This window comes from Thecamonas trahens (genome assembly GCF_000142905.1).
Source record: "Thecamonas trahens ATCC 50062 unplaced genomic scaffold supercont1.6, whole genome shotgun sequence".
In the NCBI taxonomy this organism is placed as follows: Eukaryota; order Apusomonadida; family Apusomonadidae; genus Thecamonas; species Thecamonas trahens.
In genome coordinates this window covers 297,579-309,662 of record NW_013657674.1, presented here as the reverse complement: position 1 = coordinate 309,662, position 12,084 = coordinate 297,579, and the positions used below count along the sequence as shown (strand labels likewise).

Genomic DNA, 12,084 nt, shown 5'->3' with positions numbered 1-12,084 from the left:
CGACGGAGCCGACGACTGCAATTGCACTCCACTCCCGGATCAGAGAACGCAAGCAGTATGGCTGATACGGAAGCCATCTCGGTCTTGGTCGTCGAGGACGAGCCTACTACCCGTCTGATTGTCGAGCGTTTCTTGCGCCAAGCTGGTCACACTGGTATGTTTTGCCTGACATAGGGGGGGAGGGAGGAGGTGGTTGGTTGGCCCGCACAGGCCCCACCCACGCCCCCAACCCCAGTGCCCCACCCCTGCCCCTTGCTTGTAGAAAACAGAACAAGGACGCCACATCCTACCCCCCCCCTCCCCCCTCCCCCTCTCTCCCTCCAACTCCATCCTGCTGCACTGTAGTGGGCGTCTCCCTGCTCGACCCCCTGTCCCCCCTCTTCCACACCGCCACCAGCAGCCCTTCGGTACTTGATCTTCGCCGCTTACCCGCAGGTGCGCACCGCCTCGCCGCAGCAGCAGGCAGTCACCGTCATTGCCACAACCACATCCATAACCACAGACCAAATCCCATACACATGCACACACACATGCACACACACAAACACACACACACACATATATAGATATAGATATATTCAAACATCCTCTCACTCACCCCCTCCCTACCCTCACCTCTGTCGTTTGTTCGCTTGGACAGTGGCGTCGGCTAAGAACGGCGAGCTGGCGTTGCGCAAGATCGAGCGCAAGCCGGAAAAGTTCCAGCTGGTCTTGTCAGATGTGTACATGCCCAAGCTGAACGGGATGGAGTTGCTAGGCAGAATCCGCGGACACGAGAATACGGCGGTGGCCTCGCTAGTGGTGGTTATGATGAGCTCAGCCAAGGACGCCGCCACGTCGTATCAGGCGCTGCAGGCCGGCGCGGACGACTTTATCCTCAAGCCTGTGCGCAAGGGCACGTTTGACAAGTTTGCAGAGTTGGTCCGCAAGGGCCATACACCGCCCAAGCCGGTCAACCCGCTTCGGGATCAGACGCCGCGGTCGCGCGAACGGCGCAACTCGATCATGCATGAGCAGAAGCTCATTGTCGACGCCACAGAGACATCCCCGATCTCCTCGCTGGCTGAGCGAGTGAAGGCGCTCCAAACGCTGGCAGCACAGACTAACGCCGACGAGCAACTGAGGCAGGAGCTCAACACGCTCCGTACAGACCTGGACCGGGCGATGCAGTCGCTGCTGCTCTCGTCGTCGGCTTCTTCGACCTCGGCTTTTGTCGACCTAGTCGAGCAGGGCACCGCCCCGCCCGAGGCCAAGGCGTACATCACCTCGCTGGTCGGCGACCAGACGCTGCATGGCGCCTGGAAAATCGAGCCGCAGCTCGGCGGCGCGGTTGCTGCTGCCACCTCCGCTAGCCGCGACACCGGCGACTCGGACGACGAGGCCAGCGACTCGGATGCACACGCGTTGAAGGCTGTTTTTGAGCTCACCACCTTTGACGTCTGGTCGTCGCCCGAGGAGATGATGAGCCAGTACGTGGTTGCCATGTTTCGGCACCTCGGCCTCCTGCAGCACTTCCTCATCCCCAAGGAAGTTTTGGAGGCCTTTCTGGATGGCGTCGCTGCGCAGTGCCCGATCACCAACCCGTACCACTCGTTCAGGCGCTCTGTCGATTCAGCGCAGCTCGCGTTCTGGATTCTCACCCGCGGCGGGGCCCAGAAGCACCTCGACGCCCACGACGTGCTCGCAGTCATGCTGGCGGTCATCGCCTTCCAGATGGGCCACACCGGGACGTCGAACAACTACCTCATCGAGTCGTCGTCCGACTATGCCATGCAGTACAACAATGAGTCCATCCTGGAGAACCGCGCGGCGTCGCTCGCCTGCGGCCTCCTCGCTGTTCCCTCGTCCAATGTCCTCGCCAACGTGGAGCCGGCCAAGGCCGAGTACGTCAAGAACCTCATGACCCACTGCATCCTTGCCACAGACCTCAAGGCCCACCCAAAGATCCTCTCTTCGTTCAACCTCGTCGCCTCGCAATTCAACGGTGCCGACGGCGTCCATCGCCGCCTCCTCTGCCAGGTGATCACCAAGACCGCAGACTTTTCGCTCGACATCCGTCCTTTTACCCTCGCCAAGTACTGGTCCGACATGAAGGCCGAGGAGGATGTCCGCGAAGCCGCCGCCGCCGACCGACCCGTCCCACTCACTGACCCGGGTATGGTTCGCGTCACCCTTATCGACTACATCTCGCTCCCGCTCTTCAGCGCCGTCGGCAAGTTCCTGCCCGTTGTCGAGGCCACCTGCCACTCGCTCATCGAGACCAACCGGTTCACCTGGCAGGCCTTGGTCGACACCCAAATGTTCTCGTAGCTCACTAGCCCTTGTCGAGCTTCAAACGTCCCAACCACACGATCCCCTGCCCATCGGACCACCCACATACCCACACCGAACTCGCCCGCTATGGTTGACCAGTACACACCCACGCCCCTCCACTCAACTCCACCCTCGCACCACACCGCCACACATCACGATGTTCGGCCTATCCGACTGGCAGACCATCGGTACGACCGAACCCCATCCCTTTCATATCCCTTCCATTCTCCTCACCCCGCCCCCCCTCCCCTCCTTCCCCATCGCCTCCACCATCCACGTCTTGGCCATATGGCCCTCCCCCCTCGCTTGGCGCCAACCAGGAGACCCCCCTCCCGCAACGCCTTCTCCCCTCTCGTCCCCTCTCCCACACACAAGAGGCCCACACAAGACCCACACTCGGCCACTTCCATAGCCTTTCCATGCCTTCCGCCATCCCTTCCCCCTCTCCTCCCCGGCTTCTCCTTCACAACCTATGGAAGGTCAGCTCTGTCGAGGGTGTCTGTCTGCGACGTCATCGGAGAGAGCGAACAAGTCGATGGCGGCTGATACAGCGATGGTTGCTTCCTAGAACTGCATACACTCACGTAGTGACGTAACGGTGGTGGGCTGGTGTAGGTATGGGCCTCACCGGCTTTGGGGTCTTCTTCTTTGTCATGGGCATCATCATGTTCCTCGACCGTGGCCTCCTCGCCATCGGCAACATGCTCTTCCTCGCTGGCATTCCCATGCTCATTGGCGTCTCTCGGACAATGCGATTCTTCTTCCAGTGGGGTAAGGCCAAGGGCACTGGCTGTTTCCTTGCTGGAATCGCCATCCTGCTGTATGGATACACACTCCTCGGCATCATCGTCGAGCTCTTTGGCTTTGTCAACCTCTTTGGCGACTTCTTCCCCACCGTCAAGACCACTCTCTGCTCACTACCCTTTGTCGGTCGCTACTTTGCCATGGTCCTCAACGCTCCGCCTGTCCTCACCTTTACCAACTGGCTCTCTTCGTTCTCATCACGTCGTATCCCTACCCCGCGCAAGGGTCCGTGATCGCCCCATCGTTGGATCCGCCCTGCGCACCAGGCCCTGCAGTCCTTTGCGTAGAGTAAACGCCCTTCACTCTCCACTACATCCACTCATTTCTATTAAGAAGTACTGCAAATACAACATGTGCATCTGCATGCTCATCGCTTCTCCCGCTCTCTTCGATTTGTGCCAGCCACTGATCACTCGTCGCCGCACAACTGTGTGACACACTCGACTGCTGCAGACCATGGCAGACGAGTCCTCCCACGTACGACACGCACGTAAGGAGGAGACAATTGCGTTCTCATCCGGCTCGTCTACAACATCTTCAGACTCGGCTGTCCCGGGTGTACTCGACCCTGCTGACGTCGAGGTCTTGGCAGCCACGGTCTCCAGCTCGACCTCGACCTCAGTCTCGGCCGCGTTGCCTGCCCACACGCGTTGCTCACCTGAGCCGCTCCACGGCGCAGACAACAGCTCTAGCGAGAGCTACAGCGAAAGTGAGGATGGCGTTGTCATGTTGGATGGACCAGAAGAGGGAAAACCGGCCCAGGTGTCATCATCTTCGTCGTCGTCGTCGTCGTCGTCGTCGTCGTCGTCGTCGTCGTCGTCGTCGTTGTTGGTGACCTCCCTTGGCGTGCCAGCCGGCGTCGACACCCGCCCGAAACGCACGGCAACATTGTCAGACGTTCACATCCATCCGATCTGGCTGCACTTTGAAGACGAGGCTGCGGCAAGGGACCGATCTTGGCTCAGCACGCTGTGTGCTGTGCCGTGGATTGGCGAACAGATGCAAGAGGAGTACGACTTTGTCGAGACGCTGAAGGAGGAGTCGGTCAGAGTCACCCGCATTGGCCTTGGCATCGTAGCGTTCATTGCCGCTCTTTTTGGGATCGTTCATTTTGCGTACCAGACCGACATTGCCGTTCGAGTCGGGCCGCCGTCGCTCGCCCTCGCGCTGTTTCTTGCTGTCACTGTATGCCTTCCCAGCGCCATCATCATCGCGTGGATGAGGCCGATTGTGGCCGCGACTGCCGGTTTCATCCTGCTTGTTTTCCTCATCACCAAGCACTCGGCGGAGGATCTGGGTCCCTCGCCTGGTCTTATTGTCCTCACCGCCGGCATCTACTTGGTGGCGCCTCTCATTTATGCCGAGCGTGTGGTTGTGGCATGGACAGTTTGCATCATCTTTGCGTTGACGCTAGCTGTGTGGGGCGAAGGAAACGCCGGTATCCGGATCGGCGCGTCGTTTTCGAGCCTGGTAGCTTCGCTTTTGGGCATGATCGGGACGTACCTTCCGTCGCGCGCGCTCCGGACCTCATTTCTCACCACCCGCCGGCTCGTTGCCACCAACGACCTGCTCAACGCCGAGTCGGTCAAGCAAGAGGCCATCCTTAACAATCTGCTTCCGGCTGACGTCGGAGCCGAGCTGAAGCAGAGTGCAAACATTGGCGCCAGCTTGACACGGTCCTACGTTGAGGCGTCGGCGCCGCTTTCGCAGCGGCATAACTACGTCACGGTGCTCTTTGCCGATGTGGTCGGCTTTACGGTGCTCTCACAGTCGATGTCGGCTCGCAAGCTTGTCGACGCTCTCGACGACTTGTTTGCTCGGTTTGACGCCGTCACTACCACGCTTGGTCTGGAGAAGATCAAGACCATTGGCGACTGCTACATGGCGGCCGGCGGGCTTGGCGCCCGTACCCCCGAAGAGGGTCGCAACGCCACTCGGGCTGTCGCCCGCCTGGCGCTAGCCATTGTCTCTATCATCGACGAGTTTAACGCTGATCGTGGTACGTCACTCAACATGCGTGTCGGCCTGCACTCGGGTCCTGTCATTGGCGGCGTGATTGGTACACATCGGTTCTCGCACGACCTCTGGGGTCCAACCGTCGACATGGCAGCCACTCTCGAGTCGTCAGGCAAGCCCGGCTGTGTCCACGTATCGGCAGCGTCCGCCGCCATCCTCGAGTACATTCCTGGTCCCGGTGATCCGGTCTCGGCTCGGCGACTCGCACCCGGCGCCACTGCTCCCTCATCGCTCAATCAGCTGGCAGTCCGGGACGACCACTACTGGATTCTGGTCCCTTACAAGCTGTTGCCGCAGCAAAAGCCGTCAAGCACAGGCGTCGTGCGGCGTTCCGAGTCGATGGCCCATGACCTGAGATCAGCCATGGCAAGTACCGAGGACATGACGGCACAGGGCGCAGCGCTTCATGACTTGTTCTTTGCTGACGCTCTGTCGCAGATGGCGGATGATGGTGCCACCACGGTCGACACCTACTTGCTGACCACAATCGGCGGAGTTGATCCCGTGCTTGCCGCTGCTCGGAGCTCGAGTCGGACCCCGCGCTCGGCTGTGTCATCCACCGCCGAGCTTGCGACGCTTGTCTCGCATTTCACCCAACTTCACGCGTCTGGGGTCGAGACCATGGGCGAGGAGACAAAGTCCGACAAAGTATTGCAGACAACGATCATGGCGTCGATGCGTCCATGGTCGTGTCATGTGTTCCGTTCCGCGGCTGTCGAGGCCAACTATCAGCAGCACATCCGGCGGTTGCGTGTGGTGCGGTTCCGCGAGGCACTGGCGATGGTGTTGGTGATGGTGATCACTTTTGAAGTTGTCGACGTCATGATTGGAACCTTTAATGCTATGCCGAAGAGGCTGGGAGCGGTTGTAGTCGGCGTCTTTGCTGTGGGTGCGGCTGGCTTTGTTCGCCATCCGATCACTGAGACCAAGCACTACTTTAACGTCCTTGCCTCGGCGCTTGTAGTCATGCTTTGCGTCTCGTTTACAATGCGGATCCAGGAGGAGGCCGAGGATGGCCGTGAAGCGCAGCGGGCAGCCGGCATTCTCGATGGCTCGGCTGAGGAGCTGGACCAGACAACCAAGTCGTTTATCAATGCTCGGATGGTGCTCATTTCGCTTTTCTCGCTCCTCTTTGGCCCGCTGGAGCTGCTTTGGACGCTCATGCTCCATGTAGTGCTCCTCTCGGCATGGCATCTGTTTGTGATGGTGGAAGTGCGTTCGCTGCGGTCGTCACTCCTTGGCACAGACGCCTTTCTCTTAGTTATCTTTGTTGCCGGCGCCATCGGGGTGGCACATGCCGAGCGAATGTCGCGGTACTCGTTTGGGCTCTCTGAGGCAATGGCGTCACGGGTGGCGGCGGTGGAGGCCAAGCAGAAGCAGACCGAGGGTCTGCTTCTCAACATCCTTCCGCAGACCATCTACGACGAGCTTGGCGGCGAGATCCGCACCATTGCCCACAAGTACAAGGCATCAGTGCTGTTTGCGATTCTCGACGACGTGCCGGACTCGTTGCTCCCCAGCGAGCACCTGTGGCTGCTCAACACCTTTGTTTCGACGGTCGACGCCATCTGCAATCAGTACCGTGTGGAGAAGATCAAGACGGTTGGCACGGTGTACATGGCTGTATCAGGCTTGCCAGACAAGAACAATGACCATGCTTTGCGGCTTGCTGCGGTAGCGCTGGAGATCCAGGCGGCGCTCCCGAGGATCTCGGCGGCCGCGGCGAACTCGCTCGGCCTACCTGGGCTGGCGTTGAGCGTGCGGATTGGGATCAACACCGGACATGTAGTCGGCGGCGTGCTTGGCTCGCTCAAGTCGATTTTTGATTGTTTTGGCGACACTGTCAACACTGCGTCGCGCATGGAGTCGTTTGCGCCGCAAAGCACCATCCAGATCTCGACCGCTTGTGCGGCTGCGCTTGACTTGCAGCGTGCGCGACTCCTCCCGCACGTCGACGATACCAGCTTTGTTACTCTAACCCCTCGCGGGGCAACGCCAATCAAGGGCAAGGGCATCATGCATCCTCTCATTCTCTCTGCCCCCGCATCCGGCGCCGGAACCTTCCTCGATGCCTGTGCCAGATTGTGAGATGGTGGCTGTGATGAGTTGCCCAGCTCGTGTCGAGCTCCGTGTCGAGCTGGGCACCTCTCTCGCTCGCGCCCCCCCCCCCCCCCCCCACCCCCACTCGCCACACCACAGGCAGCGTAAACATGGGATGCCAGCGGACTCGACGCGGAGTGATCATTGCGCGGATAGTGCTTGCAGTGTCTTCTGCGTGGATCACGCTGGTGGTCTCAGTCTATGTCTCGACGTTCTTTGCGCCGCTGGCGCTCCCCGCGGTGGTCTCGCACCCGGTGGCGGTCGTTGCCAAGGGCATGGGCGCTGAATGGACGACGTACTCACCCGGAGCGGACATGCCGTGCATTGCGTTGAGCATTCTCTCTCCCGCTGCCCGCCTGGGCTCTCTGACCATTGTGAGCGACTTGCTTGCCCATGGGGCTCTGGTGGACTCCCGAGACGCCTGCGGCGCCACTCCGCTTCACTACGCTGCCCTTGGTGACTGGTACTCGATCACTGCCATGCTTGTGGTGGCCGGCGCAGATCCGCAAGCCAAGGATGCGCGTGGTCGCACTCCGCGCGATGTGGCTGGGCCGCGGGCCGTCCGTGCTCTAGATCACTATGCTCTCCGCGATGGTGACTCGGTCGATGGTGCTGAAGCTGCCTACCTCGCTGTAGAGCGCGGCGGACGTGAGATGGCTGAGGAGGAAGCACTAGCTGCTGAGCGTGCTTCTGAGCTTGGCTTCACTCACTTGCGGGCCATCGACCGCTGGCCGCGCGGCAGTCTCTCGGTCGCTGAGTTCCGCACGCGCTACGCTGAGCCGGGCATCCCAGTCATCCTGGAGGACATGAATCCTGTGCTCTTTCCGGAGGCACCACTCACCCGCGAGCTGCTCAACGCAACATGCGGCTCGCAGCCGGTCAAGTTGCAGCGATACGCAGCCGAGGCTGACGTGTGGGCTGGGCTGGAGCAAGTCAAGACCGAGAAGCCGGTGACACTGGGCGAGTTCCTGACCGCTGCCGGGCCGAACAGCGAGCTTCCAGCGGACGATCCGCTGTACAACGCACACCTGTTTGACTGGTCGTTCATCGATCACTGCCCGCGGACAGTGGCTGCGACTAAGTTTACCATCCCGGCAGTTTTTGCATCAGACTTGTTTCAGGAGGTCGATCCGGTGGCGGCGCGCTGTGGCCGCTGTCTGCACTGGCCGTCGCTCTTTGTGCAGCAAGGCCGATCGCGGTCGGGCATGCACCAGGACGCGCGGCACACCCACTTTTGGCAGGCGCTAGTTCTCGGCCGAAAGGAGTGGCTCATCTTCCCGCAGACCCAGATGCGCAACCTGTACCAGGGTGACGAGCCCGGGTCGGCCGTCTTTGACCTCGACGCGTTCGACCCAGACTTTGATCGCTTCCCGCGTGCCCGTCACATTCGCGGCTGGCAAGCGTTCACCAAGTCGGGCGACATGATCTTTGTGCCCGGCGGTTCGCCGCATCAAGTTCGCAACGTGGAGGCGCCCATCGCGCTCTCCACCAACTATGTTGACTCGACCAACTACCAGCTCTATCTCGATGATCTCCTCACTGCTGCGGAGGAATCAGCTCTCAAAGAGGCCATGAGCGACCTCGCCAGCCGGCCCGAGGTTTTTGAGCCCGCCATCACCGACAAGCTCTTTATGGGCGAGTACCGTACTTCTGATCTCACCGTCGAAGAGTTTCGCCAGCTGGTGGCGGTCGACTCTGCCGCCGAGAAGGGACTCATCGACGCTTTTGGCGTCGTGGTCCGCTATGCAGAAGCTGTTACCCTGGGCGTCATCGACCACTTCATCTCGTAGCCGCACCATGACCGGGCTGGGGCTGGTCGATGTTGGTCAACCGGACACCCACTACAGCACAGCTCAGCCTTCAGGATCCTGCAGACGTCACCTGCGCCGGGTGCGCGCGCGGCATCGAGAACTAGCCCCGCGATGGCGACTGACCCGAAGCCTGCCCATGGGTTGCTCCGCGTTGATGAGGATCTGGCTATCTTTCACGGATATTCAAGCAAAAGCTATTCCTGCCCGGGATCGTTCTGTTTGGTAGCATGTTCGGCCTGGGCGCCCCTATCGGCTCATACGAGGTGGGCTCATGGATGGGCCCAGTCCGACGGCGTCATAAGAAGCCACTTTTCTCTTCTTTTGCCCACGTTGCTAGCTATGAAGATATTCACACGCTGGACACGGCCACAGAGCCTGGGTGTTGTGGCTACTTTCCTTGCCCTTGCCGCCGTGGCCTTTGCTGCAAGCGCGGTCGGTGAGACAGTGACGATCGACACGCCGGCCGGACCCATCACGGGCATCCGCGACATCAACGTCAACCAATTCCTGGGCGTCCCATACGCCGAGCCTCCTGTTGGAGACCTCCGCTGGGCTCCGCCTGTACCGGTACGCCGTCTCTCTCTCTCTCTCTATCTCTCTCTCCTCCCCCCTCCTGACCCCGCCCCACATGCCTGTGTTTGTCAACGGCAGGCAGCACCTGCGAGCGCGTGACTCGGCTCATTTGTGAGCGCTTTCCTTTTTTTCGTTGAATTCGATGTGGGCACATGGCGGGGGAAAAAGGCGCCGTCTTTGGCTGCAGAGATCGTCACCCACAAGCGAGAGCTGCGGCTACGAAACGAGTCATGGTCGATGAAGAGAGAACAGACTCACAGCGAGAGGCGTGGGTGGCTGGTGCGTGTGTTGGGAGCGCAGAAGGCTGTGGGAGCGATCAACGCGACAGCATTCCAGCCTGGCTGCCCGCAAAAGTGTGAGCTGCCGCCTGGGACGTGTCCCGAGGTCATGGCCGAGGACTGTCTGTACCTGGATCTGTTTGTGCCATTCTGGGCCAAGCCGACGTCGAAGCTCGCTGTGATGGTGTTCCTGCCTGGTGGGCGGTTTGAGCAGGGCGGGATCCCGACGTCGCTGTACTCGGGTAACTTTTTCGTCAACGACACGCAAGTCATTCTGGTCAACGCGGCGTACCGGCTCGGGGCGCTGGGGTGGCTGGTGACGGACGGTGGGATCGAGGGCAACTTTGGGTTCATGGATCAGGTCCTTGTGCTCGAGTGGGTCCAGAAGAACATCGAGGCGTTTGGCGGTGACCCCGAGAATGTGATGCTGTTTGGGCAGTCTGCAGGCGGCACGTCGACGACGGTCCACCTCACGGCAGCCAACGCTGGTGACTCGAACCTGTTTGCCAAGGTCGTGATCGAGTCGAACCCGTTCTCACTGCTGATGAAGCCGACCAAGATGGCACAGAAGACTGGCAAGAACTTTGCCAAGGCCGGCGGCTGCGAGTCGACAGACACGGCGTGCCTCCGCGGCCTGCCTGTGGCCAAGGTCATGGAAGCGCAGATTGCAGCGCAGCAGAAGATCGACTATCTCAAGTTCCTCACGGCTTTCTACCCGTGGACGCCGACCGTGGACGGCAAGCTCTTTACCAAGCAGCCGATCGAGGCTATTCTGGCTGGCGAGTTTAAGAAGGTGCCGGCCATGCTCGGCTCGGTGTACAACGAGGGCCTGCTCTTCATCTACCAGGCATGGAACCACACGCTGCCTGCGTGGGAATACGATGCGCTGATTGTGGACGTGTTTAACACGCGCGCGCCCGCGATTCTGAAGGAGTACCCGGCGCTCAAGGGCGGAGTCGACAACCGCGACAACATTGCGCACATGGTGACGCAGTTCATCTTTACCTGCCCTGCGCGCGCCACGGCGCGGGCCTTTGCCAAGGCCGGCATGCCAACGTACCTGTACCAGTTTGATCATGTCATCGGGCACGACATCTGGGGTCCGGAGTTCCCATATTGCGTCGACAAGGTGTGCCACGGCGAGGAGCTGCCGTTTGTCTTCAGCTCTGGCTCGGAGTTCTTCACCCAGCCCGAACTGGAGCTTTCGACGCAGATGGCGACGTCGTGGGCGACGTTTGCCAAGACGAGCGACCCCAATGCTGCCGACACACCACTCAAGTGGCCGCAGTACGATCCCAACACTAAGCTCAACATGCACTTTGCCACGCCGTCGTCGATCCAGTCCGACCTCTGGGCGGCCGAGTGCGACAAGTGGGACGAGTGGGGCTACATCTACGACCTCGGTCACTAAGGCTCTCTGTTCATTGTCAGTCCAGAGCCGCCCGACGTACTACGCAAAGTAGAACGAGAAGACGGCCGCCGAGATGTTGTACTGCAGCAGGGTGAGGATGGTAAACAGAATGACAAAGACGACAGCCGGATAGAGAAAGACGTTGGTCCGCGAGAGGAACGAGAGCTCCGAATAGCCGAGGAAAGTGATGTAGTAGTAGAAGAGTGTGGCAATGACGTAGAGGGCGTTGGAGACCAGCGGCGCCACGATCGAGTTGGAGAGGATGAGGAAGAGGAGCGCAAACTGGACGACGTAGAGGACGACAAAGAGCGGGAAGAACGCGTTGCAGTGGATGTCAAAGGCATAGAGCCACTCGACCTTGGGCGATCGCATCGCTGGCGGCGGGCCCGACCCGCCCGGGAACTCGCCGTACAGTGGGTCGGCTCCCAGGGTGAGCGATGTAAGGCGCTCGTTGGACGCCGCCTCGAGCGAGGCGCCATCATCGGAGCGGAGAAAGGTGTTGGCCACCCACCAGCCAACGGTAGCGACGAGCATGCCGACAGCCACAAAGTCGACAAAGACCGACCACAGCAACAGCTTGAGCACCGCCCAGAGCGATGCCCGGAACGCGATGCCGTACGCCAGCGAGGCGATGGTCAAGAACGCGACCGAGACCACCACAAACGCCGGGTCGTCGCGCGCCCAGTGGTCCGAGGCGTCTGCGAGGAGAGTGAGTTGGGCGGGGGGGGGGGGGGGAGGAGGGAGGAGGAGGAGGAGGGAGGAGGAGGAGGGAGGGGGA

The 12,084-nt window shown here is 60.7% G+C and overlaps 6 protein-coding genes across 6 annotated transcripts in view; 5 read left to right on the top strand and 1 right to left on the bottom strand.

The window, feature by feature from the left end:
* Window positions 1-33: 33 nt before the first annotated feature.
* AMSG_01578 (high affinity cGMP-specific 3',5'-cyclic phosphodiesterase 9A) lies at window positions 34-2,310 on the top strand (the record flags this gene model as incomplete). Its single annotated transcript, XM_013906174.1, has 2 exons — window positions 34-154; window positions 641-2,310. The coding sequence occupies exons 1-2, from the start codon at window positions 58-60 to the stop codon at window positions 2,308-2,310; spliced, it is 1,767 nt and encodes a 588-aa protein (XP_013761628.1). The 5' UTR covers window positions 34-57.
* Window positions 2,311-2,434: 124 nt separating this feature from the next.
* On the top strand, window positions 2,435-3,426 carry AMSG_01577 (vesicle transporter GOT1B). Its single transcript, XM_013906173.1, has 2 exons — window positions 2,435-2,501; window positions 2,929-3,426. Exons 1-2 carry the CDS (start codon window positions 2,471-2,473, stop codon window positions 3,348-3,350), a joined length of 453 nt encoding a protein of 150 aa, XP_013761627.1. The 5' UTR covers window positions 2,435-2,470; the 3' UTR covers window positions 3,351-3,426.
* Window positions 3,427-4,116: 690 nt separating this feature from the next.
* On the top strand, window positions 4,117-7,221 carry AMSG_01576 (uncharacterized protein; the record flags this gene model as incomplete). The annotated part of the gene is made up of 1 exon (XM_013906172.1): window positions 4,117-7,221. The coding sequence occupies one exon, from the start codon at window positions 4,117-4,119 to the stop codon at window positions 7,219-7,221; it is 3,105 nt and encodes a 1,034-aa protein (XP_013761626.1).
* Window positions 7,222-7,343: 122 nt separating this feature from the next.
* On the top strand, window positions 7,344-9,252 carry AMSG_01575 (JmjC domain-containing protein; the record flags this gene model as incomplete). Its single annotated transcript, XM_013906171.1, has 1 exon — window positions 7,344-9,252. The coding sequence occupies one exon, from the start codon at window positions 7,344-7,346 to the stop codon at window positions 9,021-9,023; it is 1,680 nt and encodes a 559-aa protein (XP_013761625.1). The 3' UTR covers window positions 9,024-9,252.
* Window positions 9,253-9,383: 131 nt separating this feature from the next.
* On the top strand, window positions 9,384-11,360 carry AMSG_01574 (cAMP-regulated D2 protein; the record flags this gene model as incomplete). Its single annotated transcript, XM_013906170.1, has 2 exons — window positions 9,384-9,611; window positions 9,918-11,360. 2 exons carry the CDS (start codon window positions 9,384-9,386, stop codon window positions 11,304-11,306), a joined length of 1,617 nt encoding a protein of 538 aa, XP_013761624.1. The 3' UTR covers window positions 11,307-11,360.
* The window catches only part of AMSG_01573 (uncharacterized protein), a 1,727-nt gene continuing 942 nt past the window's right edge, over window positions 11,300-12,084 (bottom strand). Inside the window, exon 3 of the mRNA XM_013906169.1 lies at window positions 11,300-12,004. Within this exon, the coding sequence (XP_013761623.1) occupies window positions 11,346-12,004 (659 nt within the window). The 3' untranslated portion in view covers window positions 11,300-11,345. The remainder of the gene's footprint in view (window positions 12,005-12,084) is intronic.